Source organism: Bombus flavifrons, chromosome 4, assembly GCF_040668555.2.
Source record: "Bombus flavifrons isolate JBK064 chromosome 4, iyBomFlav1_principal, whole genome shotgun sequence".
NCBI lineage: Eukaryota > Metazoa > Arthropoda > Insecta > Hymenoptera > Apidae > Bombus > Bombus flavifrons.
Window position 1 is genome coordinate 14,403,760 of NC_138445.1, and position 27,575 is coordinate 14,431,334.

At 29.1% G+C, this 27,575-nt stretch overlaps 8 protein-coding genes across 15 annotated transcripts in view; 3 read left to right on the top strand and 5 right to left on the bottom strand.

Annotated features, from left to right (window-relative positions):
* Nucleotides 1–1,285: 1,285 nt before the first annotated feature.
* Uvop (ultraviolet-sensitive opsin) lies at nucleotides 1,286–5,771 on the bottom strand. Its single transcript, XM_069111319.1, has 5 exons — nucleotides 5,347–5,771; nucleotides 4,487–4,702; nucleotides 3,400–3,781; nucleotides 2,111–2,295; nucleotides 1,286–1,804 (listed from the first exon to the last, which is right to left on the bottom strand). Exons 1-5 carry the CDS (start codon nucleotides 5,754–5,756, stop codon nucleotides 1,696–1,698), a joined length of 1,302 nt encoding a protein of 433 aa, XP_068967420.1. The 5' UTR covers nucleotides 5,757–5,771; the 3' UTR covers nucleotides 1,286–1,695.
* A 404-nt stretch (nucleotides 5,772–6,175) lies between these two features.
* Nucleotides 6,176–12,186, bottom strand: LOC138178801 (FAD synthase-like). 2 transcript variants are annotated; one of them, XM_069111046.1, is made up of 7 exons: nucleotides 11,916–12,035; nucleotides 10,349–11,298; nucleotides 8,871–9,011; nucleotides 8,272–8,524; nucleotides 7,593–8,028; nucleotides 7,342–7,483; nucleotides 6,176–6,950 (listed from the first exon to the last, which is right to left on the bottom strand). In XM_069111046.1, the coding sequence occupies exons 2-7, from the start codon at nucleotides 11,258–11,260 to the stop codon at nucleotides 6,519–6,521; spliced, it is 2,316 nt and encodes a 771-aa protein (XP_068967147.1). In that variant the 5' UTR covers nucleotides 11,261–11,298; nucleotides 11,916–12,035; the 3' UTR covers nucleotides 6,176–6,518. The 2 variants fall into 2 exon arrangements, 1 of the variants encoding a protein (XP_068967147.1); XR_011172808.1 differs by lacking the exons at nucleotides 6,176–6,950; nucleotides 7,342–7,483; nucleotides 7,593–8,028; ... (1 more) ...; nucleotides 8,871–9,011; nucleotides 10,349–11,298 and adding an exon at nucleotides 9,769–9,897 and having other exon boundaries at nucleotides 11,916–12,186.
* A 993-nt stretch (nucleotides 12,187–13,179) lies between these two features.
* Nucleotides 13,180–15,236, bottom strand: LOC138178877 (glucose-fructose oxidoreductase domain-containing protein 1). The gene is made up of 2 exons (XM_069111176.1): nucleotides 14,287–15,236; nucleotides 13,180–14,215 (listed from the first exon to the last, which is right to left on the bottom strand). The coding sequence occupies exons 1-2, from the start codon at nucleotides 14,771–14,773 to the stop codon at nucleotides 13,542–13,544; spliced, it is 1,161 nt and encodes a 386-aa protein (XP_068967277.1). The 5' UTR covers nucleotides 14,774–15,236; the 3' UTR covers nucleotides 13,180–13,541.
* A 485-nt stretch (nucleotides 15,237–15,721) lies between these two features.
* On the top strand, nucleotides 15,722–17,614 carry TfIIFbeta (transcription factor TFIIFbeta). The gene is made up of 6 exons (XM_069110802.1): nucleotides 15,722–16,139; nucleotides 16,210–16,361; nucleotides 16,431–16,520; nucleotides 16,594–16,718; nucleotides 16,798–16,941; nucleotides 17,041–17,614. Exons 1-6 carry the CDS (start codon nucleotides 15,991–15,993, stop codon nucleotides 17,194–17,196), a joined length of 816 nt encoding a protein of 271 aa, XP_068966903.1. The 5' UTR covers nucleotides 15,722–15,990; the 3' UTR covers nucleotides 17,197–17,614.
* Nucleotides 17,615–17,790: 176 nt separating this feature from the next.
* On the bottom strand, nucleotides 17,791–20,301 carry Mpi (mannose phosphate isomerase). Of its 4 annotated transcripts, none has more exons than XM_069110798.1 (6): nucleotides 20,206–20,301; nucleotides 19,633–19,963; nucleotides 19,209–19,524; nucleotides 18,975–19,142; nucleotides 18,685–18,887; nucleotides 17,791–18,620 (listed from the first exon to the last, which is right to left on the bottom strand). In XM_069110798.1, the coding sequence occupies exons 2-6, from the start codon at nucleotides 19,948–19,950 to the stop codon at nucleotides 18,414–18,416; spliced, it is 1,212 nt and encodes a 403-aa protein (XP_068966899.1). In that variant the 5' UTR covers nucleotides 19,951–19,963; nucleotides 20,206–20,301; the 3' UTR covers nucleotides 17,791–18,413. The 4 variants fall into 4 exon arrangements, with proteins under 4 accessions (XP_068966899.1, XP_068966898.1, XP_068966897.1 ...); XM_069110797.1 differs by having other exon boundaries at nucleotides 20,057–20,294; XM_069110796.1 differs by lacking the exon at nucleotides 20,206–20,301 and having other exon boundaries at nucleotides 19,633–20,034.
* Nucleotides 20,302–21,316: 1,015 nt separating this feature from the next.
* On the top strand, nucleotides 21,317–22,372 carry RpL30 (ribosomal protein L30). The gene is made up of 4 exons (XM_069111344.1): nucleotides 21,317–21,447; nucleotides 21,536–21,581; nucleotides 21,844–21,989; nucleotides 22,158–22,372. The coding sequence occupies exons 2-4, from the start codon at nucleotides 21,561–21,563 to the stop codon at nucleotides 22,333–22,335; spliced, it is 345 nt and encodes a 114-aa protein (XP_068967445.1). The 5' UTR covers nucleotides 21,317–21,447; nucleotides 21,536–21,560; the 3' UTR covers nucleotides 22,336–22,372.
* Nucleotides 22,373–22,556: 184 nt separating this feature from the next.
* Nucleotides 22,557–24,295, top strand: LOC138178676 (O-glucosyltransferase rumi homolog). Its single transcript, XM_069110795.1, has 6 exons — nucleotides 22,557–22,749; nucleotides 22,818–22,989; nucleotides 23,055–23,256; nucleotides 23,341–23,619; nucleotides 23,686–23,918; nucleotides 23,995–24,295. Exons 1-6 carry the CDS (start codon nucleotides 22,617–22,619, stop codon nucleotides 24,197–24,199), a joined length of 1,224 nt encoding a protein of 407 aa, XP_068966896.1. The 5' UTR covers nucleotides 22,557–22,616; the 3' UTR covers nucleotides 24,200–24,295.
* A 1,096-nt stretch (nucleotides 24,296–25,391) lies between these two features.
* Nucleotides 25,392–27,575, bottom strand: part of LOC138178674 (matrix metalloproteinase-14) — a 39,559-nt gene continuing 37,375 nt past the window's right edge. For 2 of the 4 annotated variants that reach the window (XM_069110790.1, XM_069110788.1), the window contains exon 10: nucleotides 25,392–26,324. In XM_069110790.1, coding sequence (XP_068966891.1) covers nucleotides 26,179–26,324 — 146 coding nt within the window. In that variant the 3' untranslated portion in view covers nucleotides 25,392–26,178. The other 2 variants (XM_069110791.1, XM_069110789.1) reach the window with 1 other exon arrangement.

The window sequence follows — 27,575 nt, forward strand, 5'->3', positions numbered from 1 at the left end:
TCGACTATTTTTTAATATATTTGTAATTGTTTTCGAATACGTATATGAAGATGCTTCTCATGAAAGAAGCATTTCAAAGCATCCGAATAGATCCATCTGATTTCACATTTTTTCACGTGAAACTTTCGTCTTCGTTAAGAAATAACGTAAGCTATTCGAACCGTGATCCTTAGCGATAATAACTTGTATTACGCGATGATCGTTGTACGTGTAATACGTAATACATTTACCGTTCCACATTGTTACCGCGATATATTTATTTATGAGAGAGAGAGAGAGAGAGAGAGAGAGAGAGAAAGAGATATGATCATCGTATCCGACTTTAAGGGATTTCTTGTTTTTTCTAAGAATTACAAACAAACTTGTTTTATGTACTTGTTATTCGAAGTTGGATCTCGATACCTTGTAATCGCTTGGAGTTTCTGAGTAAATCAATGTCTTCTGTGAATTAACATAGCTGGAAGTAGAAAGTTCCTAGGAAAGGTGTACAGAACGTGGATTTATTATTTATTGTTGTAATTATATCTTAGAAGAATTAGCATCGACATAGTACAAAAGGGAAGGCCACACCATAGACACGCGTGGCAACGAGACAAGTTGACCAGATTACAAAAAAGAGAAAAAGAAAAAAAAAAAATAGTATGAAAGAGACTTGAAACGGCTGCACAGTTGCGTAGATCTTGAGCGATATACGAGAGCAGTACGGCGAGAAAAAGACATTTTTCTTTTCTCCGTTTTTCACTTTTCGTTTCACGTTTCGAAATTTGTAATACTTCGTATTAAGGCTTAATTTAATGGAATAAGTCTGACGACCGAGGCGTAACGCTTTCGCAAATTGATATAAGATATTGTAAAACGTAAACAATGCAAGATAACTTTTTATCCACTTTTTTATCGAATAATCGAGGAATTATAAAGGTTCGATTAATATATATTTACAAGAGGATAATACCGAAATTTCAAACGTTTCCTAAATCGATAAACAATTTTTCGTCTACGCCTCAAGCCACAATATCGACAGATTAAGGTGTCTGTCTATTCGATCCATGAAACAGCTAACGATACCAATTGTACAGCACATAACAGTCAATTCTCAATTATACAATGCAGTTATATGAAAAATCCTTTATCATAATATCGACCTAAACATCGACGAGCGCAAAGTTAATCGGATTTAGTCGATTGGTCACGTACATTCTTTTATTTTCGAATCTCTAAGGCCTAGAGTCGCGTAGCTATAAGGCGAGTAGTATGTAACAAAATGAATAAAGTTGTAATTTGCCAGTTTTTGTTCCTTACTTAGGAGTATTTTTTTATTAATCATATACCAACACCAACATGAAAATTCTGATCGTAAGAAGAAATCCGTAATTCCTATCCTTACTTCAATTTATTTATTCGTCTTATTGTTCATTTTTAAACCATCTCAGTTTATATTTTTTTTTCATTTTCTTTTGCGAAAAAAGAAATATATATACATATATATGTATAAGTATGCGTATATAATATAACATGTATGTACATTCGTATATGTAAGTTACATTGAGGACGATTATTACTTATGCAAGGAAATTACTTTATTGCTTTCGCTATACAAGAACCGCGTATGTTGAACAGGGTGGGAACAAAGTATCGAGCAAGGGCCGAATACATTGCTATCTTCTGTTCTCGAAGAAGAGAAGTTGCGATGGAAACTTAACTCGAGGCCGGTGGTGGATTTACAGTCTCGGTTGTGGTGCTTTGCGAGTCGGATATTGGCTTCTCTTGTAGCTCCAGCCACGGTAGTCGTTTTTGCAGTTCCAATCTATTCAAACAGTAACGAATATATTTTATTTCATCCTGCTCGTACATTTCACAGATTCTTTCCTGTACGTGCAGCTAAGATCGAAACATAATATAATATAATAAATGACGAGGGAAGATTAGAAAATGAAAAGAATTTGTAAACAGAAAGATATATAAAAACTATGATTTGCTAAAAGAGCTACTGAAATTATTATTTTATTTAAAATGTATAAAAAGAATTATAACATAGATGAATTATAATTTATATTATAGTTAATATCTAGATCTGAAATATTTATTTTCGTAGTTTCTCAACAAAATTTACCTGTATCTCGGATGGCTTATAGCGTATACGTATGGATCCAAACAAGCAACACCTTTACATGTGCACGCAGGTATCATCGTGACACCAGGTGTTAACAGTGCTTTATTGCCAAACGCACCGATCATTGCCATCACGCCATACGGAGTCCACGAGAGGACGAACAGAAAGCAAATCGTAATGGCAGCCTTCGGACAAACACATAAATTAACCGGTTACACTAAACATTAAGCGAGTATAGTTAGTAGAAAATTAAAATAGCAATAGTTACGACCCTCTAACGTCTACAACACAGCTAAACAAACAGAAAATAACTATTATTTCGTCAAAGCGATTGTATATTTATAAAATAATTCACTATAGTTCAAACACGAAGACTTCTCCTCTGAATTTGTTCTTAAATATAATTAATATCAATCATCGGTATATAATAGGATGATCGCTATCGATTTGCAAAATTGATGAAACAAAACCACGTTTGCTCTTCCTAATCCCCTTTCTTCTTTCTTGTCTTCGCTTTTCTCTATTGTTTCTTTCGTCATGTATCATATTACATACATATGCACGTTTGAACCATTTAATTAAGGAAAGAAGAAATTTTGTTTGCGGGATTTTTTCGAATGGATACAATAAAATTCTCCTGAGCTTGCCAGGGGACAAACAGTTTAGATTAATCAGAATTCATATGATAGAAGTTCGCTTATATTCTCCACTAGCTGTTATTTTTCATTCATACAGTCAAACCTCACGTGATAATATAATCCTCTTTTCCTTTTCCTACCTTTCACGTCTCATCGAATCTATCGATTATATTATAAACCAATTACGTAATATGGTCATATAACATTTAACTATTTTGATGGAACTTTACAGCAACCATGAATGATTAATACTAGTCACAACGAAATTGTTAAAAGAACTGAACTGAAATTATTAAAAGCATCGAAGAAAGTTATTTAAAAAAGGTCATATCTGACAAAAGAAATTGGCAGAGAGTATAAACATTGTAGTGATATCGTTCGACACGTTGACTGCCACGATGGTCATCGGTATCACCCACGTAACTAAACTTTTTAGAATAATTAAAGCAAGATAGACTTCACGGAGTAAAAGCTCGTCAACCACGTGAATAATTTAGATAACGTTGTGAGTAAAAACCGTGCAAATACGATAATAATATTTTGCAAAAATTGAGAAATATAACGTAAACTCTCCGGGCAAAATATATAAAATTCGCGTGGCAGTCAACGTGTTAATAAAAGAGAAACAAAGTAATGCCTTTATTTAAATACCTTTGCTATACGTATCTCAGCGCTTTGAGAATTTGTGTTCGCGTTACTCCGTAAACTGTCCACGTTCATCTTCTTTGCCTGTTCTCGAAGCGCTTTCTCGTGATTTACGACGTGGCTAACAATCTGAGAATAGTAGTAGATTATAAGCATCATTGGAATGCAGTAGGAGAAAGTAAATATGACAGCAACAAATGTCCGTATTTCATTAGTGTCGGTCAGATAGTCGAAACTGCAACTGGTAAGAAAGCCTTCCGGTACAAAACGTCCCCATACTCCCATTACAGGCATCAACGCCCATGGTATGGTGTACGTCCAAATTAAGACGATAAACAAAATCACTTGTCCACGAGATAGCTTGCCATCCAACGGTCTTGCAATTGTACTAGAAAGAAATTTATTTATTTCAGAATAGAATAAAAGAACACTCGAAATCGTTCTTTTCAAACGTGTAACGTTTTCTAACTAACTAATTTGTGCCAAATACTGGGAAATTAACGTTCAACGGTGGAGATGGAAAATAAGATTGTCGTGAAAATACAGATTACTCTCGTACGAACGTATGAAATAATCGGAGTGTAGATTTTTATACAGTTATGGGTTGCTGCAGACGGCTCATATAGCATACGGTAATTTATAAAACATACGTTGATCAAGGCTGTAAATAATTACTTTTCTATGCAATTACTGTAAAACCTTAATAACTTTTTTTATTCTTAGGACTCTTTTGCTGCAGGTTCTATTGTAATTTTATAGATTGTAATATTTCCTATTAGCGTCATGGGCATCCTAAAAACTAGTCGCTAAATGAAATAAATATATATTATTTATGTAATAGAAACAAACGCACGTAATATGCAAAAGTATAATATTTGTTATAGCATTTAGTAGACAAAACAATTCACCACCTAAGTTTCCTTTTTTTCTCTTATATGAAACTTTTTAGAAGCGTCCAAAGTCTAGTTAACTTAGTTAACTTCTAACTAACTTCTTTGTTCTCTTATGAAGTTGTATACAGTATAGGACTAATGTGCATTAGCAAGTTTGTCAGTCAAATTTTGTTCGTCTAAAGGTAAATAAAGAATCATACCTATATCTGTCGTATGCTATAGCTGCATTCGTTATCGCGGCCCCAATTCCGCTTAGGGAGCCGATGACCGCGAATATTTGACATCCTAAATGTCCCAGAGCAAAACCGGTGTTAAAAGAATTGTATATGAAGATAGGCGTCTTGATCATCATAAAGAAATCGCAAATCGCTAGATTCACAACGAACATGTTCGAAGGCGTCCTTAATGATTTGGCACTTGAAAAAACGAGACTCGATTTAATTTACGCATTTTCACGCATCACAGTGGTATAAATAATATCGCGCGTGTATTTCAGAAGCCACACAGCTCGAACAAGCTTTTCAAGAGAGACGAAGAACTATTTGGAAGCTTACAAAACTATGTATCATTTACAATGTTGCTAAAAAGATTAAACACTGAGAAACAATGGTCAAATGATAAAAATGATTTTCGTAACTTCTTTTATTTTCAATCCTTAAAATTTCCCTTTGGCTTGACACTTTTCATGCTCTTCTAACGTAACATTGACTTATTTTCAACCACGACACTTTTAAATAAACTACAAATTTTTATGAGATATTTGAGGATACAGAAATATACAAAATGAACATAAAAAGTATTCTCAAGGTGGAGTACTTGTTATAACACTTGACGAGAGAAATAAACAGTTATCATCTCTCTAGTTATCGTTAATAAAAATATGAAAATGCATAAAAATCCGTAATCTACTTATGAAATACACGTGCGATATTATAAGACTTTTATAATTAGATATTTAGATAATTAGATATTTTTACCGTAACGATGGCAAGAAATGTTATATGATAAAAGAACAATAATGATGAGGCGATCAGTCTTATTGGCAAAGAAAATAACTTACGCGCAAAATATCCATATTACCAAGCCATTGCCAAGTAAAGCAAGGAAAGTAAAAAGGATATACAAGAGGGCTAATAGATAATGAAGGGAGGGGTTCGGCTCGGGTTGGACCAGCCAATGTTCCGGTATATGGACTAATTCTTCGGCAGGAACATTCCATCCCAGCAAACGTGGTGGTCCTGCTGGTAGGTATCTTGCCTCCCAATGAATAGTGTCGTTGGACATGTTGGTCACTCCGTCTGCCAGCCCCTCTCCTTGATACCGCTGATCAGGCAGCAGTTTTATACCATTTCTTCTACCCCCTCGAATCGACGAAACCTTAACCCGTTGGCTTTGCTGGCTTCGTATGAGGATCAGCCGGGGATTATCCCCTAGTTGCTCTGGGTCAGCAGGAATGTGTGTCGACGTCATAGAAGTTAGTCATACTAATCGTCAATCGAAATTTCGATTTTATCATAGGTGGATGCTCCTTTGAACTTAACACGTTATTCGTTTTATATCGTGCCTTTCCTCCCTTCTTTTTTCTTTAGCGAATTATGAGCTTACTGTCTCCTCCGTTTCGTATCACTCTCGTACACGCTCTTTGAAAATCTCTTTATTATTTCAGATGGCTTGAGATGACTTTCATCGGTCTTTTAGCGCACTTGTTGGTGTTATATTATCTTAATAAGGGATTTAGTAAATCAAAAAATGTTTTCCTTATTTTATAGTGTCCCATAAATTACTATCCCATTTAAACGAATAAACGAAAGCCTAAGAAGATGAATTTCTTTTTCTTGATTTAGGGGGGAGATTTAATTAGAAATAATAAGATCAGTTCTTTGTAATTTAAAATTTATTCCTTAAAACCACTTTATTCCCTAAATTTATACGTGTATATACTAATACATTTTTATCAAGCATATAACGATTATAGTTAAATGATCTTAAATTAATTTAATTACATATTTATTCATTTTAATACTTTCATACAAATATTATGCTGTGTCGCAACTAAAAGATCACAATTAAAAACATTAAAATCATGTAATAGAAAATCCTAATAGGTTAAAATACTTCATATTATGCGAGATATAAATATAGTTTGTCTTTTTAAAATAAGTTACAATAACCTTTCAAGCTGCATAATGTTTACAAAAATACTGTAAAATTGTGTATGCTTTTGTACGTGTTTTATAGCTGTATTCTGCCTTGTCTTTCTGCAGACTCATCAGTTAAAGTATATGCTGGAAGATACGATGATGGATTATCAGGATCTTTTAATCGTGGATTTGGTACTGTTGTTGATTTTGTACCTAAACTCGTATATCCTTCATCATATAATGGACAATAAGGTACATTGTATTTCAACAAAAATTTCCACACTTGATCATACGACCACTTCAAGATCGGATTTACGCGAATTAGATTTGGCCAGGTCGAGTCAGTTGGCTTAAAGACCTCTAGATTTTGTGTGCCAGGATCACCTCTCCTCATTCCCATAAGGCTTGCTTTTAGATTTGTTTTTTCATTTAATAATGAACATAATGCATCTCGCAAAGGACATTTCTTCTTTATTAGCTCTAAACCGTAGTATTGAGCCGCTCTTTCTACAAACGAATCCACCTTAAAATATTTAAACATGTTTTAGATTATTGCAAAAATATATATGTATACTAAAGGTATATAAGAATATGTAATTGTGCTATTTAACATACTTTCTATAGATTTATGATTACAAAATCATTTTTTAGCAACCTATATAACTTTAAAAGAAATAATAAGATATACAAGGCTTCGTTTTCGAGAAAATCGCGTACTTGACGAAATACCATACTCGATTTTCTCGAAAGCGACGGCTTGTAGGATAAAAGAATTTAATATCTTTTGCTTCTATTTATGACTGAATTAGAATCTAATTTGAATTTTGTGGAAATCTAAATTTTTACTTTCAATAATATGATCTTATTCTTAAATGAGTTAGGATCATACTTAGTAATTTCTAATTTAAACTTACTTCTGGAAATGGTTCTGCTGTTACATATAAACATAATAATGACGAGATATTTTGTAATTTTGCAACACAGGCAGCTAGGTGTAAAACTACTGTGCAATCCTTCCCTCCATTAAAGCTTACAAAAACTTCTTCTGGCTTATATCTTAAAAATGTATATGTATGTGATAAAAATATATTAAATTTACTTTTACTTATAGACACTTTTTTTCAATGTACATCACATTATTAAGTACTTAGTCTATAATACTCACGTCTTATAACACTGTTCTAAAATATCTATGGCATATTTTATATGTACTTCATTTTCAGTATCTTCAAGTACAGTTTTTGCATGATAATAACTAAATCCATTTTTTAGATTTCTAATTTTTTGTATTGGTAACGAGTATAAAAGTTTTCCTTTTGCTTCCAGAACGTCTTCTTTTCTCCCCTCTAATGTAATTCTTGTAAAACATTCAGATGTTCTTTGTGGATAACTACCAATATTAACTTTATCTTTCCAATATTCTACATGTTCATCCAAAATTCTTACTATTGATAATTCATTTAAATTAATATCTATTTCTTCAAAGTGTAAAGGAGTATCTCCTTTTAATTGAGGTATAATTACATCAACAGCTACCTCAAAATATGTTGGAGAGCCTGGCAGCATGTATACATTCTTTGCTTTTATGATAGCATATTTTTCTGAAAATTATTTTATATAATTAATTTTATTAATCACATTCTGTTATTTTATTTATATATAAATAAAGCATAATGCAAGCATAATACATAAACCATAGTACAAATCAGCACAATGTGGTATATTAACGTATGATCAATGTAATTTTTTTTATATTTGCAATGATTTAAAAACATTATTTTTTATTAATTACTGTTTTGGATGATAACATAAGAATTTTTTTATGTTAGACAGAATTTACTCACTTGGTGAATAAATATGAATAAGCTCACAGGGTGTTGGTACAATAGTAAGGCGTTGAATTTCTTTATCATTATTGTTAGGAAATAGATTTAAGCAAATATCAACTAATTCCCCATTTTGTTCAAATTTCAATCCTAAACCTTTGGCTACTGCTTCGTATGTTACGTCATCATGTGTAGGTCCAACACCACCAGATGTAAATACAACAGAATATTCTTTTGAAGCTTCAAGTACGGTCTTTGCAATTTCATCTACCTAAGACAAAAGGCTACATTACATGTAGTGAGAATTTAGATTTTAATAAAAATATAGATATATGTACACAATACATATTTACAAAAATTTATTATTACTAATTAAATTATTATTTATATTTTAATATTTTATTACTAATATACATTCAATATTTTAATAGAAAAAATATAAAATGAAAATTCATTACTTTTCTAATTTTATTATAGTTAAAAATAGAATAAACAAAATATATTGAACTATAATGCTTTAACATTTTTAAAGTGACAATTAAATATAATAAATAATTAACTAACTAAAAAACTGTAGCTAAAATTTAATACAAAGATTCGAGTAAAGTAATACACACAACATCAGGAATCACTGTTATTTTTTGAAGTTTAATACCACAAGCACGTAATCTTTTTGCCAGATATGATGTATTTGTATCTATAATTTGGCCACGTAGAATTTCATCTCCTATTATAATCAAACCAGCAGTACAGACACTCTCCATCATGAATAGTTTCCTGTGCACATTAAAATACATTCACATAAGTAACTGTGAAGAATATTGACTAGATTTTAAAAGTTCTTCTTTTAGTATTAAGACAAAAATTAAGTTATCATTAAATAAACAAAATTTCAGTATGCTATAATACTCCTTCGCATATTTATGCTGAGATAAGTAAGATAAAAATTGGGTGATAAGAAATAAGCTATTAGACTACTACGTTTGTATTTTCAATTATTTTTATTTGATGCAAAATTATTCAATAAAATCTTACATAATATATTATGTACAATAATTTTACTACGATGTAAAAAACAAACAATTATTGAGCAGTTTTATTAATGAAGTACATTATATTACATGAATGTTCTAAATATGTATGTTCAACTAAGTTGTATGTTTATCAAATTTGCATTTTCTCCACCAAGGAAGTTGTTGCATCTGTTTGTATTGGTGCTGCATTCTGCATTTTCTTCCTTCCTCCTTGCTTTGCATTAGTTACTTTCATTTTTGGTTTGGACTGACATACTTCCTTACGTAATTCTTCAAGTTGTTTATCAATTTGTGCTGCTTTATCCTTATTTCCTTTACTTGCTTTATTTTTTTTTGGATCCAACTATTAAAATGAAGAAAACTCATATAATAAACTGTATATTATTATATACATATATTTGTCCATAAAGTATATATATATATGTAGTTTATTATCAATATTTAAATATATTATGATTTATATTTTTTCTAAGAATTCACTTACCTGTTTTAAATTAGTTAACACTTTTTGTGCTTTCACCTTCAGTCTATTACCACGAACTGTTGCTACTTTAAACACATTTTTCTTCGTTTGCTTTTTTTGGAATCCTTTGTTCTTTCCCATTATGCTCTGTAATATTATCACTTGCAAGTACATCAAAATTATTTTCCATCTTTAATTTCTTCATTGCTGGCGCCTCGCCTTTTAATACATTTTCAGTTAATAAAAATGATACACGTATCATATCTTTGTTTAAAGATACATTTCTGACAAAATGTAAATCAATTAAAGAATCAGGACTCAATGTACAACCAAGTTTCTGTTCTACAAGCAATTGTCCCAGTTTACAAGCATCTTCTCCTTTATTTGTTTTTACAAAACAATATAAGTGAACAGTTGGTGGCCAACAACACATTTGCTTAATCTCATTATCACTAAATGAATCAAAAAATACATCCAAGAATTCAACAGCAAGTGCTGGTAAATTCATTACTATATGTTCCATACCAACTTTATTAGTAGCTCGCCTGTTTAAAATATCAGCCTTAAAAATGGTTTTTAAAAAATCTCTTCCATCTACATTAAAAGATTGTATATTTTTTTTAACTTTATTAATGATGATATTTTTCTGTAGCCATTTATATGATTCTGGATTTAAATCATTCGCAAATACTTTAATTCCTTTACGAGCAGCAGGAATAGCAAATGGTCCAACTCCAGCAAATACATCATATAAAACATCATTAGGTTTCATATATTTAACTATATTTTGATGTTCTGTACTTAATCGAGGATTCCAATAAACCTTAGAAAAATCTAATTCATACGTATGGCCATTCTCTTTTACTGTTGTAATAGTATCTTTATCGCCTGCAAGAATTTCCATAGTAAAATTTCTAAAAGTTGTATCAATGATATCTACTTTGTTTAAAACAGTTCGAACATTTGGAACCATATCAAGATAAACTTGGCCAATAATAGCTTTATATGGTAAATGTGCATCACGCAGATTTAAATGCAAAATATGGCCAACTATGCTATATGAAGTTGGAACCTCAATTTCCTTAGGTAAAATACCCCTTAATATCTGATAGGATTGCCAGTTATCATATTTTAAAGTTATTTTTGTTGTTCCAAACTGTTCATACATTCCTAATAACTGATTCTTTTCACTTTCTACAAACTCTTCAATTGTTTTTATTAGCTTGGGATCCAAATATATAATAGTTTCATTCTCTGCACTTTGAACTGGTTTAAAGTGTCTTACTTTAAACAGATATTTTTTTACAATAGGTATTATTTTTGATAGTGCTATACCACGAGTTTTCAAAAATGGTAATTCCACAGTGGTTGTAAATGCAGTACGGTCCAAACATTTCATTCCTCGTACTGATTCCGGAGGAACCAGCAAAGAAGACATTTTGGTATAAAAACAATATTGTACCCAACTGTATTTTTCGACTAATGTAGCTAAATACTGATGTTTAATCATTTATATGATTATAAATAATCTCCCAATATTATGATGCCCTATAAAGAATTTCTAATTACCCTATTTGTTTCAATCTTTATCTTATATACTCCAAAAATATAGAGCAATATAAATAAAGTATCAATATATCCAAATATCGAATATAATTACTAATGACAACTATTAAAATGTATAAATATTTTGCTATATATATTTCTACTATCATAATTATTTATAATAGCATATGTTTTTCACCTATGCTATATGTATAGTAAGAATATAAACATTTTGATTTTTTAAATAAGGCATGAATAAACATAATAATACAATGCTTTATAGAAATAATTTTTTCACAATACAAAATTCCAGTAAACCAAAATATTACTATCGTTATCCGAGAAAATCAATTAGAGTAAATATAAAAATAGTAACATCAAATGAACTATTCGACTAGATTATTATAAGATTTACATTTTTATATTATTAAGTTTTAAATTTATTTCTATAAACTTACATTATTTTAAAATACCAACATATTTATACACGTAAACAATTGCCTTCATAACGGATAAGATCAGATAAACACATATATTTTATAATAATTTATGAAAACGTAGAAAACAATTTATTCTTTATATAAATATCAATTGTATTATTTTAAAAAGTTGTTATTTACCTTTAAGTCTCTGTTTGACTTGTGGAGTTATTGTATTTTGAATTAAATAAAAATATGTTCCATACATTAAATAAGGTTATCAATTACACGTTTTATTTGCACAATACGTGAATCAAATAATATGTGAAAATATACATATGGTTTATAAAAATAGAAAATATATTTACATTAAATACACTTATAAATTTTATAGCAATTATAAATTGTAATTTTAATTAAAAAATAAGAAATTGATGTAATTATAATTAGAGGAAATAAAATTAATTGATTAATTTTCATGTATTTCTTAGGGAATTGCACCAATTTTAAGATTAAAAATTTACAAATAGATATATTAATTTTATTTTTGATTGTATGTGATGAAATTTTTAAATGAGTTTACATAAACATATATTATATGTATTCCATTAATGTTATTAAACTGTCATTGTATGAATAGCAAAGAATAAGATAATCCCTACTCTTTGCTAACAGCATATGTTGTATATATGTATGTTTATTGCTAATATACATATATTTTTTATTTTTATTAGTCACAATAATTTATCAAATATAAATAATAAATGTACGTGTGTGCAATTAAATGAAATTAAATAATTGGTCTATGAAAGATTCGTTTTTATATACATAAATTAAATTTACATTTGAAGAGATTTGAAATATATACGAAGTTTAAAGTTATTATTTGAATTAGCATATAATTAGCATATGCACGTGCATAATTTTACATTTAGTTACTCACAAAATTGAGCGTATTCTATTAAAGAAAAACAAGCTAAATTTAGTGAATGATTAAATTTATATTCTATTGAGTAATAAAAATAATGAATAGAATTATTTAGTTACTTCTTCGTATTAAATCTACAAATAAATATATGTATATATATAACTATTTTACATCTATACGATCGTATGTGGAGTGAGCTAATTCAAAATTATTTAAAAATTGCATTTGTTAATACATAATTGTGTAACCGACGATTTTGTGCGATCTGCGCTTTTATCTTGCATATACATACATATAATTTGCATATAAATTATATGTATATTGTAAATATTACAAATATATAGAAGGTAATGATTGAAATTTGTAAAAGTCATAATTGTATTACAAATTACATATATTTATAATTTAATCATTTATAATGTATCACATTGTATAAAATATAAAATAAGTAATGAAAAAATACAATAAATTACTAAAAATTAGAAACTGTTATTTACAATAAAATTTATTTCTCTATATTGCTTAATTATGCAAATATAAATATTTTCGTTAATATATAAATAAATATTGTTATGATTTACATATAGTTCTTAATAAATATTATTCATAAGTTAGATATCTCTACTGAAGTACAAACAATACTATAACATTTTCAAAATATACTGTACATAGTCATGCACATATTTACACTATAAAATATATTTTGAATTTTTGTACTAAATAAGATGTTTAATTAAAATTTATAGTCCAATAATTTGGTTTACATTATTTTTCGAGCTGCCTTGTAAATAGTAATACTATACATTTATAAAGTTATAAGTTAACTCATGAGTAAACTTATGATTTTTTGAGTGTCAAAAGTCTTCACTTAATTTTAGAATTTTTAGATAATGTCCACTTTATATTGATATAGCTGTAGCTCTAACAGCTGCACTTAATAGAGGATTTGGGTCTGGTTCTTCTGTTAAAATATTAACTTTTACCCATTCTCTTCGTTTATTACTCTGTCTTAATGCATCAATAACTGCTTGTACATATAAACCATCTTCAAAAGATGATGCAGAAAATACTGGTTCTTTTATCCAACCCTTTTTATCTTCAACAGATTGGAAAGCTTCTCTTAGTGCAGTGATCATTTTTCTTAATCCTTTGATATATGGTCTTGGAATAGAGTCAGCAATGGGAAATGATATATCTTGTAAATCATCTGTATCATGATATAATATTTCTTCTTGTCCATTACGACAACCATGCAAATCACCACCACGTGCAAGAAGATGATTACCACCTCCACATATTAATACTTCTTGAGAAAGCTGCCCTTGTAAATGATTACTCAATGTTGCTGTTACCAATGTGCCACCACTTAATTCCATTTGGAAACTGCAGAAATCTGGTGATGTAACGTGTCTAATTCCATTTATATGTTTTGTAGTTTGCGTGAAAGTCCGGACTACAGCATGTACTCTTGAAGCACGTTGACCAATTAAATGAAAAATTAGATCGATTACATGACTTCCAACTAAGGCTAAAATTCCTCCTCCCATTGTATCATCACACAACCAATCGTATCCTATAATAAGAAAGAAAACTGTATTTGACAAATGTTTTAATAATTTGATATACAAAATATAATATTCTAACCATTGTGTAATAAACTGCCCATATGTACTCTAACTTCTATTACATTTACAGGACCATTTAAATATCCTTCTTCTAAAGCTTTCTTCATGTGAACAAATGCTGGTAAAAATCTTAAACTATGATTAACAATACTTATTAAAGAAGGATAATATTGTGCAGCTCGCACCATTTTTAATGATTCGCTTTGACTTAAACCTGCAGGTTTATCACACACAACATGTTTTCCTATCCCTAATGCTTTTACCGCAATTTGTGCATGTAAGCTAGGAGAGCACATGATAAAAATCAAATCAACATCCTTCCTGAGGAGTACATCGTCAATTCGACTAGTATGAAATGGTATTTCAAGATCTGTTGCAACTTCTGACACTTCTGCCAGTGTACGTCCCCATATAGCTTCAATTCTAAAGCCTTTCTCTCTTAGAAAGGGAATAATTACTCTAACAATACTTCCTGTACCAAAGACTCCAATCCCAGGTAATGTCATGCTGTATTGTTAATCTCCTCTGTATGTCTTTCTAACTTAAATTCTATTAAATAGTAATAACAACAATATTTAATGGTCTCGACTGTAATTTTAAAGTAGCTTTGTTAACCTTTTGAGGTGTTATTTCTTGATAATATCTTTTTTATTTCTCAAGTTAACATATACAAGAAATTTGACAACCATTACAACAAAATGCAAACACACATCACACTATATGTTTCGTACTTTAAGGTTGGTATTTCATGTACCTATGTCCAATTTACAAATTTATTGTTAAAAAAATGTTATCTAGATGAGAACGAAAATACAAATTGCATTACTGTAAATGATAGATGTAATCGTTCGGTATTAAATTATTAAAAAAAATTCACTTGTATAGTTACATACAGTACAGTTGTTGTATAGTTACATATAATTACATAGCAAACAAATATTTATAACATTGTTCAATTTTATTAGATACAATGATCATATATACAGGCTTGGATATTCACTAGAGGAAAGCGTTTGCCAAGTGAAGCCAAAAAAGATCAACATGGCGACAGATGTAGGAAGCATTTCGCACATGTGTGACACAGCGCATGATGGTATACTAACATATACCTGTCCCTCAATTTACGCGGCACTTTTTTATGCGAGTCTCTTTTTTATGCGGTAGATTTTATTATTTTATTTATTTATTATTACTTAGTCTGCGCCTTTCGGCTTTGGACGAGCTTTCGGTTTTACTGATCAATCCTTTATCAGGTCCTGGACGAAATAAATATTTTCACCTTGTTCTGCACGTTCTCTCTCGCATGTACTTCGAATTCTTACGATTTTGGACATGGTGACACCATTTAGCGGTTAAAAAGGTTTATTACTTGTTAATACCACTGATTAGCCGATAGACGGAGCTGCTGTGTAACATTTGCCTGTTCATGGCCAGTTTACATTATATGAATTTGTATCTTGTAACAATCTAATCGTGTACGGGCGAAAACAAGAGGAGTAACAATCATTTCTAAATTATTTCTAAATTGAATAATCATTTAGTTTTTTAGTTTATTGAGGAATTAGAGTAATTGAAACTTGTTACTTGTTACTGTACATTTTATAAATATAATATAACTTCTATAAAATTCACGAAATATAAACATATTGTGTAAATACAATTTTATTTATTTCACAATACAGTACTTAATTCTTGATATAACAATCCCATCCAAAAAGAAATCATGTCTACAAATGTGACACATACAGAAAAAGAATTAGATTTAAGTAATGCTGGAAGAGGCGTGTGGCTTGTCAAAGTACCTAAATACATAGCAAATAAATGGGAGAAAGCACCTGGCAATATAGAAGTTGGCAAATTAAAGATAACTAAGTATGTTTCCGGTAATAGTATTTCAAAATCTTACTTTCACAAATATGTTAAATCTTGTATGTCTTATTAGAAATCCTGGTCAGAAAGCAGAAGTATCACTTAGATTGTCAGAAGCAGTGTTAGCTTTAAAAGAACCTGGAGAAGAAGAAATTCCAAAACAGCATAGATTAGATGTTACAACAGTAACGAAACAAATGTTAGGTGTATTCTCTCATGTTACACGTAAGTTATTGCAAAGTATTATTTGAGATATGTATATCAATGTGGTTGATAAATTCATATTTTTGACAGCTTCAAGTAGTTCAGATTCTATAGTTCCTGAAACTGAAAAACTCTATATGGAAGGAAGGATTGTACAAAAATTAGAATGTCGTCCATATGGTAAAAATATCTTAAAATATTTCAAATACTTTAAGCTCTGTATAATTTACACATTTATGCATATTATTTTTAGCTGACAATTGTTACATGAAATTAAAATTACAAAGTATTAAAAGAGCTTCTGTACCACAAAGACAAGTTCAGCAATTAGATAGGGTAGTCCAGAATTTCAAACCTGTTTCTGATCACAAGCACAACGTAAGTACTTTAATGAAGCATTTAAACTGTATTTGTATATGTATTATGTAAATAATGTTTGTTATCAATCATTTTATAGATTGAATATGCAGAGAAGAAGAAGGCAGAAGGTAAAAAGATGAGAGATGATAAAGATGCGGTATTGGACATGTTGTTTGCTGCATTTGAAAAACATCAATATTATAATATAAGAGATCTTGTAAAGATTACAAGGCAACCAATTGTAAATATTTTTTTAATAATATTACATGAATATATTAATATATATTTATGGGTAACAATATCAATATTAATTATTTATTCATTTATTTTATTCTATTAGGTGTATTTAAAGGAAATATTGAATGAAGTTTGTAATTATAATCTAAAAAACCCTCACAGAAATATGTGGGAATTAAAACCAGAATACCGGCATTATAAAGAGGAAGAGAAATCTGAAGGCAGTCAGAAAAAAGCTGATGAATCAGATGATGATTGAAGTTAAAGGTATTTAAAGTATTAGAATAAAATTTAAAATAAAGTATTTTACACTACTTGACATCTGAGGCTGTGCGAAATTAACAATGTTTGAACAAATTTTTTTAGATGTATATTTACACTGTCTTTATTCCATTGTATCAATATAGGGGATATACATATTTGAGACTATATATCAAATTAATCGTTCGTTTATTTTTTTAATGTAAATGGTCGAAAATTGAATGAACCATGTTTTAATAAATATTACAATCTTTTTATTACAATAGGAGAAAATTGTAAATTTATAGAGTGTATATTTATACTTTATATAAGAAAAATGCATTGCATTATTTAAATAGGTAATTGTTACAAGATTTATAAATATTTCTAAAATTGTACATAAAAGACAACATATTGTATACGAACATTAAAATACTTAAAAAATAATATAGTTAATTATTATCACTTCATTTATGATAAGTACAAACAAATATTTTTTTCCATAAATAAGGCATTATAGAATGATAATTATTAAATGTTGATTTCACTGATGGTTTAGTTGTTTAAATGTGTGTATTTTACATAGTATACTATGTGTATTTTACATAAAATACTAGTTGACATAAACTGACTAGAGTTGATTGCACATAGCCTTTTGTTATCGGAATGAATAGTAAAGTTATATTTACTACATTGTTGTAAATAATGCAATTATAAAATATGTGCTTTAAAATAAAAAAATAATATTTAGCTACGTTACTGTATAAATTGGTATACCTTTCTTTAATTCGAAAAAAGTGAGGTAATAATTTTCTTTCTCTATAAAAATAGTACTTAATACGAAAAATATCACTTAATAGTTAAAATGCATTATAATACATATCATGGCAGGAATTATAAATAATAAATGCTTCCAATAAAGATGTCCCTAGTTTTATGCACTCATAGTATAGTAATGAAAGCATCATATTCAGACATTAACTCTATTTTCTAGCATTTAATATAAACTATGGAATGCTTTACTCTGAAAAACACATTTCTATTAAGAAGAATGATATTGAGAACAATGTTCAATAATTTTTTAAATCTTTCGACTGTCCATAACTATTGATAAAATTTGAAGATCAACAGTTTTAGTTTTCAACTAAGAAGCATCCAAAAGTGCATTAATACTTTGTGCGTGCAAATTTACCATTTTTTTTTCATCACATTTCTTTCTAAGCATCCGATAATTCTTTAAACATTAACAAAGGCTTGAAACATCAACATCGGATGACATCCACATAAAACTTTAATTCCAACTTTTTCATCCGCTGGAATAAATACAACTGAACCCCGATAAAGAATCTTCGACGGTGAAATTTCACCCTTTCCATTTATGATTATTAAAACGCTCGCTGTACTTCTTGGAATTATATTATACGAAGCTCTTCCAGGAGGAATCTAAAAAAATAATACTTTTTATACATTTAATAATTGATGGATAATCTTGTATAGAGGGACTTACTGTTATTTTAGCAACAGCAAAATCTACTACAGGTGGACGAAATACTTCGGTACATTCGTCCTCTCGAGAAGGTTGAAATCTTTTTGCAGAAATTGGTTCACAAATGTATCTTAACATTTCAACTAATGTTGGCACATCTTTTAGTTTAGGAGTCAATCCTGCACGCACCACATTATCAGAGCATGCCATACATTCCACACAATCTATAAATATGGTTTCAAATTATGTTTATGCAAATCATCTTAAATTTTAATGATAACATAATATAAAATATAATGTAGAATGCTGACCACCAGAAAGATATGCATGTGGTTCATTTGGTCCAAGATATATAGCCTCACCAGGCTGCATAGTTATAAAATTAAAAAAATAAATGCCAAAACATCCTACATCTCCTGGATAATCTGAATACAGTCTTTCCAGTAAACTAGCATGTAAAGTTTGTCTTAATGATTCATCTAAAGGAAATCACCATTTTTATTTATGAATAAGTAATTATAAATATTTTAAATAACAAAAATTACCCAGATTGGATAGTCTGTCAAGTAATTTTCTAAGTTGCAATGCAATTAATCCAGGATCACAGGTCATGAGACTATGAAAACATGTTTTCAAAGATTCTGTATTGTCTGCTTCACCTGTTGTCATAAATTTAAGTACTTTATCTTCTCCTATTACAGCACGTAATTCGGGTAAAATTTTTAAAAACTCTTGTATCTCTCTGATTGGACGGAAGCCACAAAGAGCCTCAAAAGGCGTTAATGCTATTGCAAGTTCTGGTTTATGATTTGCATCTTTGTAAATAGTGGGATGTTGTTGATTCAGTTTTCTTGCTTTTTCCTGTATTGAAATATGATATTTAACATTGAGTAATTGTATATGTATTTATATAGTATATACTAGTATAGTAATACTTATATATGTACATGCATATGTACATATATATACCTTATCTGGATGTGCTTGGATAGATAATGCTTTATTCACAGATAACACTTTAAAAAGAAATGGCAAGTGATGACCAAATACTTTTTGAGCATCATTTCCTAACACATTAGTATTCTGTTTTATGTATTCTTCCAAAGATATATTAAAATCTTTCATATATGAAGGACCATTGGGATGAGTACCTATCCACAGTTCAGCATATGGTCTTTTTTCATCCAATACAAAATCTGAATTAGAAGATTTTATTAAGGTTGCAACAATACTGTCAATACCATATCTTCCCCAGTCGTAATTTTGTACTTTACATTTAAGCTCCATTCCAAAGATATTTCTGAAACATAAAACAGAAATTCATTGTCTATAGCTTTTACAAAAACACTTTCATACATCCTTCACATTATATTAAATTTGTTACACATAGTACATTAATAAAAAATATCGTCAAGTAAAAATTCTTTTTCTTTTTCCAATTTATGTTTCTTTAATAATATTATTACATATTTTTCTGTTAAAATATGTAATAATATTGTATTTTAGACGAAAGCATATGTTTATAACTCCACGTAGCATTACATAGAAACAATAGAGCGCGGACAACGTCAAGACGTCAATTATTTGACACCATCTGTACAAACTAAGCCTGATAAAAAAGGTGACACGTTAATACAATATTACCACTTCTTTTGTTGTTCACACTTTAATCGCGAGCAGAACGAGCTTTTCCCACTCTGCTCTGGTCGTCAGGGAAACCAAGACGCTAATCTCGCATGTCCAGTGCGAATCTTTCGCGAATTTTATATGTTTAAACTGGAAAATTAAAGATATAAACGATTACTTTTGTAATAGACATATAGAAAGATTCATTAGAAATAGTCTAATAAGATGTATATATGATTAAAAATAGCTTATGATAAACAGATAAAATTATTATTAAAAAATTGCATATGAGTGCAAAATTTATAAAAGAAAAAACCGCGGGATTTGCCCCTCCATTATAAGTGTATACAAAATGTAATAGTATTAACTCGTATGTATATTTATTTATAGAGAAGATTCAAGTCATATGAGGAATCCCACTCGCGATAACATTTGATACTTGATAATACCTGCAATATTTCATTTGCGTTTCTCTATTATCATATTTACTGGAAAATACTCATTGCAATTTTCTTTTTGTTACGTTATGCGTTCTGTATTGATTACATTGTTCTCTTAAAGTAAAATATTTTCTATTGAAATATATTTTCTTTCAGATTTTTAAAGTTATAGTTAGTTTATTAATATAATTATATAATTAATTTACTAATAAAATAAATTAAACTGTTTATGATTATTCATTACATTTTAAATAAAGATACGAAAGTTCATAACTATAGAGAGTGCATTTGTAAGGCTGTTATAATGTTCACAAATAACTAATTTAATAAAATAAAACGAAGAAAGTGTGAATCGAGTTAGCAATTGTTAATCAAAATAATAATAAATAATTCTATGATTTTGCAGATTAAAATTTATCTAGTCCAATTCGCTACATTTCTATTATATTTTTCTGATATTTTTCCTATAATTATATTATGTACCTATATACTTTTCTAATCTTTTACTGCAAAACATATATTAATTATACATATTACCAGATTTAATATTATACATGGAAATGAACATAAGGCAACAAAATATTATGTAATGGAAACACCACTCTATATAATTTATATTTCGTGATAGTTGGTAATCTGATTCAAGTGCGCTGTAAAATTTTCAACCTCAACCTCTTTCACGTATATCGTGTTCTGTGGCATTAAGCGTGCTGGGAAGGTAGTGCAAAAATATTTTAATATTTTATAATAATACATAAAAAATATACGGCAAAATTTCACTAAATGTATTTAAATATTTGTTTCAGCATTAGCTTTCATTAAATAGTAAATATGGTGGCCCAAAAGAAACAGGTAAATATTTTCTCAATAGCACACGTGTACTATTCAATTTTCGAAGCACATGTTAAAATTATTTTTTATTTCAAAATATTAGTATAATTAAAATATAATATAATAACGCATAGGTACAAAAAATAAATTTATTAGTTTGCTTTTATATCATTTTGATCCAACCAATTCTTCTTTAATATAGGCAAGCAATTTTTTAATAGTATTGATGTTTTATAGAGGTTATGATTCTATTAAATATATATTTGTCCCTATTTGTTAACAGAAAAAGTCCCAGGAGGGTATCAACTCCAGATTGGCACTGGTTATGAAATCAGGGAAATATGTCTTGGGTTACAAGCAGACCTTGAAGTCCCTTCGGCAAGGGAAAGCAAAATTGGTCATCATAGCGAATAATGCTGCACCTCTAAGGTGAGACTGAGATGTAGTACTCCTTCAATAATTACAGAGCAATATAGATTTATATGCTCATAGTGGGAGTCCTACGGAGTAGTCTCACGTCTCTGCTTGTAAGTGCAGAGACATTCTATATCTATTTTAACTTAAAAATTATAAGTGTTTATTTTGTTTGTTTAACAGGAAATCAGAGATAGAGTACTATGCTATGTTGGCGAAGACAGGTGTGCATCACTATATAGGAAATAATATAGAATTAGGTACTGCATGTGGAAAATACTTCCGTGTATGTACTCTTTCTATTACTGACCCTGGAAATTCTGATATTATAAAATCTATGCCTACTGGTGAACAACCATAAATATATTTTTATTTAATAAAATTTTAATAAAAACATATATTGTATTTGTCTATTTTCATTTCCCTGCCCTTTAATTTCCATTATGATTGAAAATTGATGTTATTAAAGCTAATATTAAGAAACTTTTAAAATTTGGATTAGGAATTATATTTTATTAATGCGTGGATGTCATGCAATAGTATATAAGTTCTGATTCTTGTAGATGTCACTAGTCTCAACCAGATGCTTGTAAGCATCATTATTTATATTTTATTCAAAAATTGTCATGCCGCTTTCTTATAATGAACACGTTAGTATTAAGTTATATTTTTTTAATAACCATTTTTTGGGTAGTTTACTGTGAAGAGCAATATTGTCCTATTGATAATCCGGAAGATTGTATTGAAAAAAAAGAGGATAATATTTATAAGAAAGGTATTTATGTACAGAATGTTTGATGAATTTTGTTTAATACCTTTTTCATCAATTTCTTCTTTTAATAGATTTAAATAAGCAATATATTAAGTATTATAATGCAATTGAAGAAGCACAAAAGAATTACAAAATTTGTAATAATACAAACAATGGCTGTTATAAAGATATTATTATAAATGATTTAAAACCTTTCAAGAAGAAAGGTATAAGTAAGGATTTAATAAATATTGCAAAAACCAGGTAGGTATGATAATTGTACATTACATAATAAATATTTTCTAAAATAAAATTTATATTTTTTATAGAGGAACTGTTTATCAAATAATACAAGGAAAATTGTATAGGCAAAAGGATTGTATGTTTCCTTCAAGATGTTCTGGAATAGAACATTTTCTTTTAAAACTTGCTCCTGGATTAACAGATATGGATTTAGTTATAAATGTAAGAGATTATCCTCAATCAAGTAAACATTTTGGAGGTCCATTACCTATTTTTTCGTTTAGTAAGGTAAATAAAATTTATTTTTTAAATCTATTTAGAACTTTTGTTTTATTAGTGAAAAATTTTGAGCATTGTGAAATATATTTCTAGACTCCAGAATACTATGATATTACATATCCAGCATGGGCGTTTTGGGAAGGTGGACCTGCAATTTCTTTGTATCCTCGTGGTCTTGGAAGATGGGATGAACACCGTGTATCTTTAGATAAAGCTAGTAAAAACACATTGTGGGAGGAAAAAGAAAATAAAGCATTCTTTAGGGGTTCCAGAACAAGTTCAGAACGTGATAATTTAATATTATTAAGTCGCAAGAAACCAAACTTAGTAGATGCTCAATATACAAAAAATCAAGCATGGAAATCTAATGAAGTAATAATTTTTAACTTCTATCTTTATATAATTATATGAATAAAATAATTTTGTATGCCATTGTAGGATACATTATATGCACCTCCTGCTTCTGAAGTTTCTCTGGAAGCTCATTGTAAATACAAGTACTTATTCAATTATCGAGGTGTTGCAGCATCATTTAGACATAAACATTTATTTTTGTGTCGGTCCTTAGTATTTCATGTTGGAGATGAGTGGACTGAATTTTATTATAATGCAATGATACCTTGGATACACTATATTCCTGTTTCCAAGGATGCTAATCAAACAATATTAGAGTATGTTGCTGTCTACTTTTCATCGCTAATAGTAACGTTTTTTATATAATATTAATATTTTTATCTGCATTTACAGAGAATTAATACAGTTTGCAATAGATAATGACGAAATGTCAAAAAAGATTGCAGATCGCGGACGAGATTTTATATGGAATAATTTAAAGTTATCTGATGTCACACAATCTTGGAAAAACCTTCTTAAGAAATATTCAAAACTTTTAACATATAAAACTACCTTAGATAAAAGCTTAATTAAAGTGGAGGGGAAGGAAAGGTCTTAATAAAATTTTGTTTAATATAGATTACTTTATATATTTTTTTATTAAAATTTTTATTCTTTGATGTAAAGTATTAACTAATAAAAATAATTTGGTAATGATCAGATATTTTATTAACTTTTTAAAATAAGCGTTAGTTAAAACAAACGTATGTTTTCTTTATTGATACTGTACAATGTCAGGACATAGCACAATGTGGCAAGTTTCAATATGAATCATTTCGGTGCCCTGACAAAACATCCAATACGAACAAAGGCCTTGTACATTATATTGCATCAAATGTACGTTTTATTTGTGTAAATATATTAAACATTTAAATGTTTCAAATACAATCATAATATAAAATTTTTATACGTATTTCTTTGAAAAAGCAATTTATTTAACAAGTATTAAAAAACTGTACAAGGCGTTTTGTGCTTTATTTCTCCTTAAATGCTAGGTCATTCTTAAGTACTTAATTATTTATTTGTAACAAAATTATGAAAACCTTTCTTAGAATGTAAAGAAACATGGTAATGTCATTAATTACTATAAAGATACACGTACACTATGATTTGTAAATACTGTTTATATTTTTATTGCAATATTTAATATCTTTTAAACTAATTTTTTCTAAATTTTAAGCTAAATATTTAACTAATATACACAGAATAGTTATGTGTTAAAAGGTATTTACAATACATAACGTACATGTATTTTATAAAGTGCATATACACACATTATACATAATTGCCTTTCATATCATTTTGGTTTTGAAGCACAATACAAACGATTATTCTTCTCAAAATAATAAAAATTGTTGTTTTCAAGATATTGCATTAAATCTCATATTCATAATATTATCATCAGGAATTAATATGTAACTATCATCAACATTATTTATTATAGTCCTATTACATAATAAAACAAAATACAGAAAGTTGTTTAGAGAAAATCTGTTGCACAAGTGAAAGAAAAGAAAATTATAGGGATTGCTGTTAATTAATCAACAATAGTAACAACAAATTAATAGAAACTTATAAAAGAAAGATGCAATTTACTATAATATTTTCACAACATTTTAAGGCACTTGTACGGAAGATAAATATTTTTTTGATACAGTCATTTAACATGAGTACTATAGATGTTTTCATAGCTTTCTTATTACACTTATTAATACAGCAAGTTACAAAGTCATTATTTTAAGGTTTTTAGATGTTTTCAGAATTCTTTGCGTTGTTTCCTTACATTCTGAGAAGTATATATTTACATTCTTATAGGAAATAATGAAAACTCTATAATACTCATAATACTGTTAGTGAAGAAACCAATCGACTGTTATCTTTATTTGCTATTTGTCATGTTACAGCATATCTCAGTTCTTTTTTAAACCTATATGTACTGCATGGACGCGCAAAATAAGTGCCTTCAACATTAATGTTTATACAAATCACGATGTACGAATAAAGAATAAATAGGCAGTGTAAAAGGTTTGATGACATAATATTGCATGTGACTTAAAATATTATGTATAAACATATGTTACATGTTGTTTTGTGTATTTTACATATATATAGCATGTCTTGTAAGATGCGTCGAAACGATCGATTAACAAAGTGTAAAATCTTATCACATCTTATAAAACATGCTGCGCAGAATACTTATTATCTAGAGTGAAGCAAACTTTTTTTAAACAACTATTGTAGATGCGCAACGTTGCTTCAATTGGAATGATTGTTCCATGAGAGATTAAAATACATAGTAACGAACAGAATCTCGCTTCAACACGTTCGTTGACCTAAAATGATTATCACCCACGATTCATGAGCGCCGATTAGCACAATGCCATTTTTTTGGCACAGTTTCCATTTTTCGTGTACGACACACTTTGAGTCTCACTTTCCCCATTTTAATGGTCCGTGTGATTAATTAACTATACTGGACTTCCCATCGTTGATGATCCCATTGCTTTATATGATCTCCAAATAAATCGTCCCTATCTTTTACGTAGTGGCAACAATTTTAGCGAAGATCATGGTCATCAAACTGAACGGAAGATACCACGATATCGACGTTGCCGTGGAAACGTTTCCCGCCGCAGAGTCCGCATCCTGATTGGAAGACGTGACTAGCTGCTCGTCCGTTTCGCCTGTCGAATTTTATAAAAATCGTAGAAGAGGATCTAATGCAAGCTAAGAGAATCATCGCTGATCGGATGGTTCACCGCATCGAACACGTTTTGCGCAGCTTTTTTTATTCGAAACAACAGAAGTCGAACGTAGGCTACGTAATTGCAGGCTGTTGTTGTTGTTTGGAACTTATATTATAAGGCGGCAATCGGCAATTTTCGGAACGGCTGTCCCTGCGCCTGTCTCGCAATCCCGATTTTACGATATTTTTCCCTTGAAAATTTGTTGTCCCATTTTGTTGCCTTCTAACCCGAGTTTACGACTCAACGAGAGATTCCTCGAACGAACAAGTTTTCATTCTCGTCCGTTCACTTTTTTCCGAACCCGCGCGATTCGGAGTGCAGATTGTTGTCTTCTGGAAAAGCGAGTTTTTCTCGGGTTAATGGGACTGTGACTGCTCGTCACCGTGCGTAAAACGCAATCCCCGTGTTCGTTCGCCTCGAAATTTTTCAGCATCATATGCTGTCGAATAGCCAATTTCGACAGTGTATTTTCTATTTAGTAAGTTATCAATACATGAGATCGTTCATTAAGTCTCAAGATTTTTGTGCTTTTGGAAATTTATCCTTTTAAAAATTTGTATTTGAAAATTGTGGTATACTATCATTCAGGATTAACATTGAGGGAATAAATTGTAATTTGCACTTTTTGTGTTAAACAAAAACTGTGCTTTAACAAAAATCGAAGGTGTTGGAGAAATTATTTAAAATGAAGAAATTCTGATAGCTGTAATAAATATAACTTAATTGAAAACAAATCTTGTCATGGAAAGCTATTCACTCTGCTAATTATAAATTTTGTAATATTTATTTTTACTTATGTGAAGTAGTACTTTATGTGAAGTAGTTATGCAATTTCTAAAAAAGCAAATATAAATTTATCCATAAAAGTTCATTAAAATTACTGATGCTATAACATTATAAATTTATTTTACGTTACAGGATATTTATAAATATAGTAATATTTATAAAAAGTGAACGATTTTATCCTTTCATGCACAAAAATCTTTACGAATTAAGATAAATTAATTTTAAATTAATATTTACTTCTAACATATATATATCTTCTTTGTTTCAATAATCTACTTTTTATATAGAATTTTAATCCTTCAAATTTCATTAAAAGAAGATAAGGAAATCTTACATTTCTTATTTTTAATCTTATCTTTTAGAATAAAGTATACTATAGGAATAAACATTATAGAATGCAGA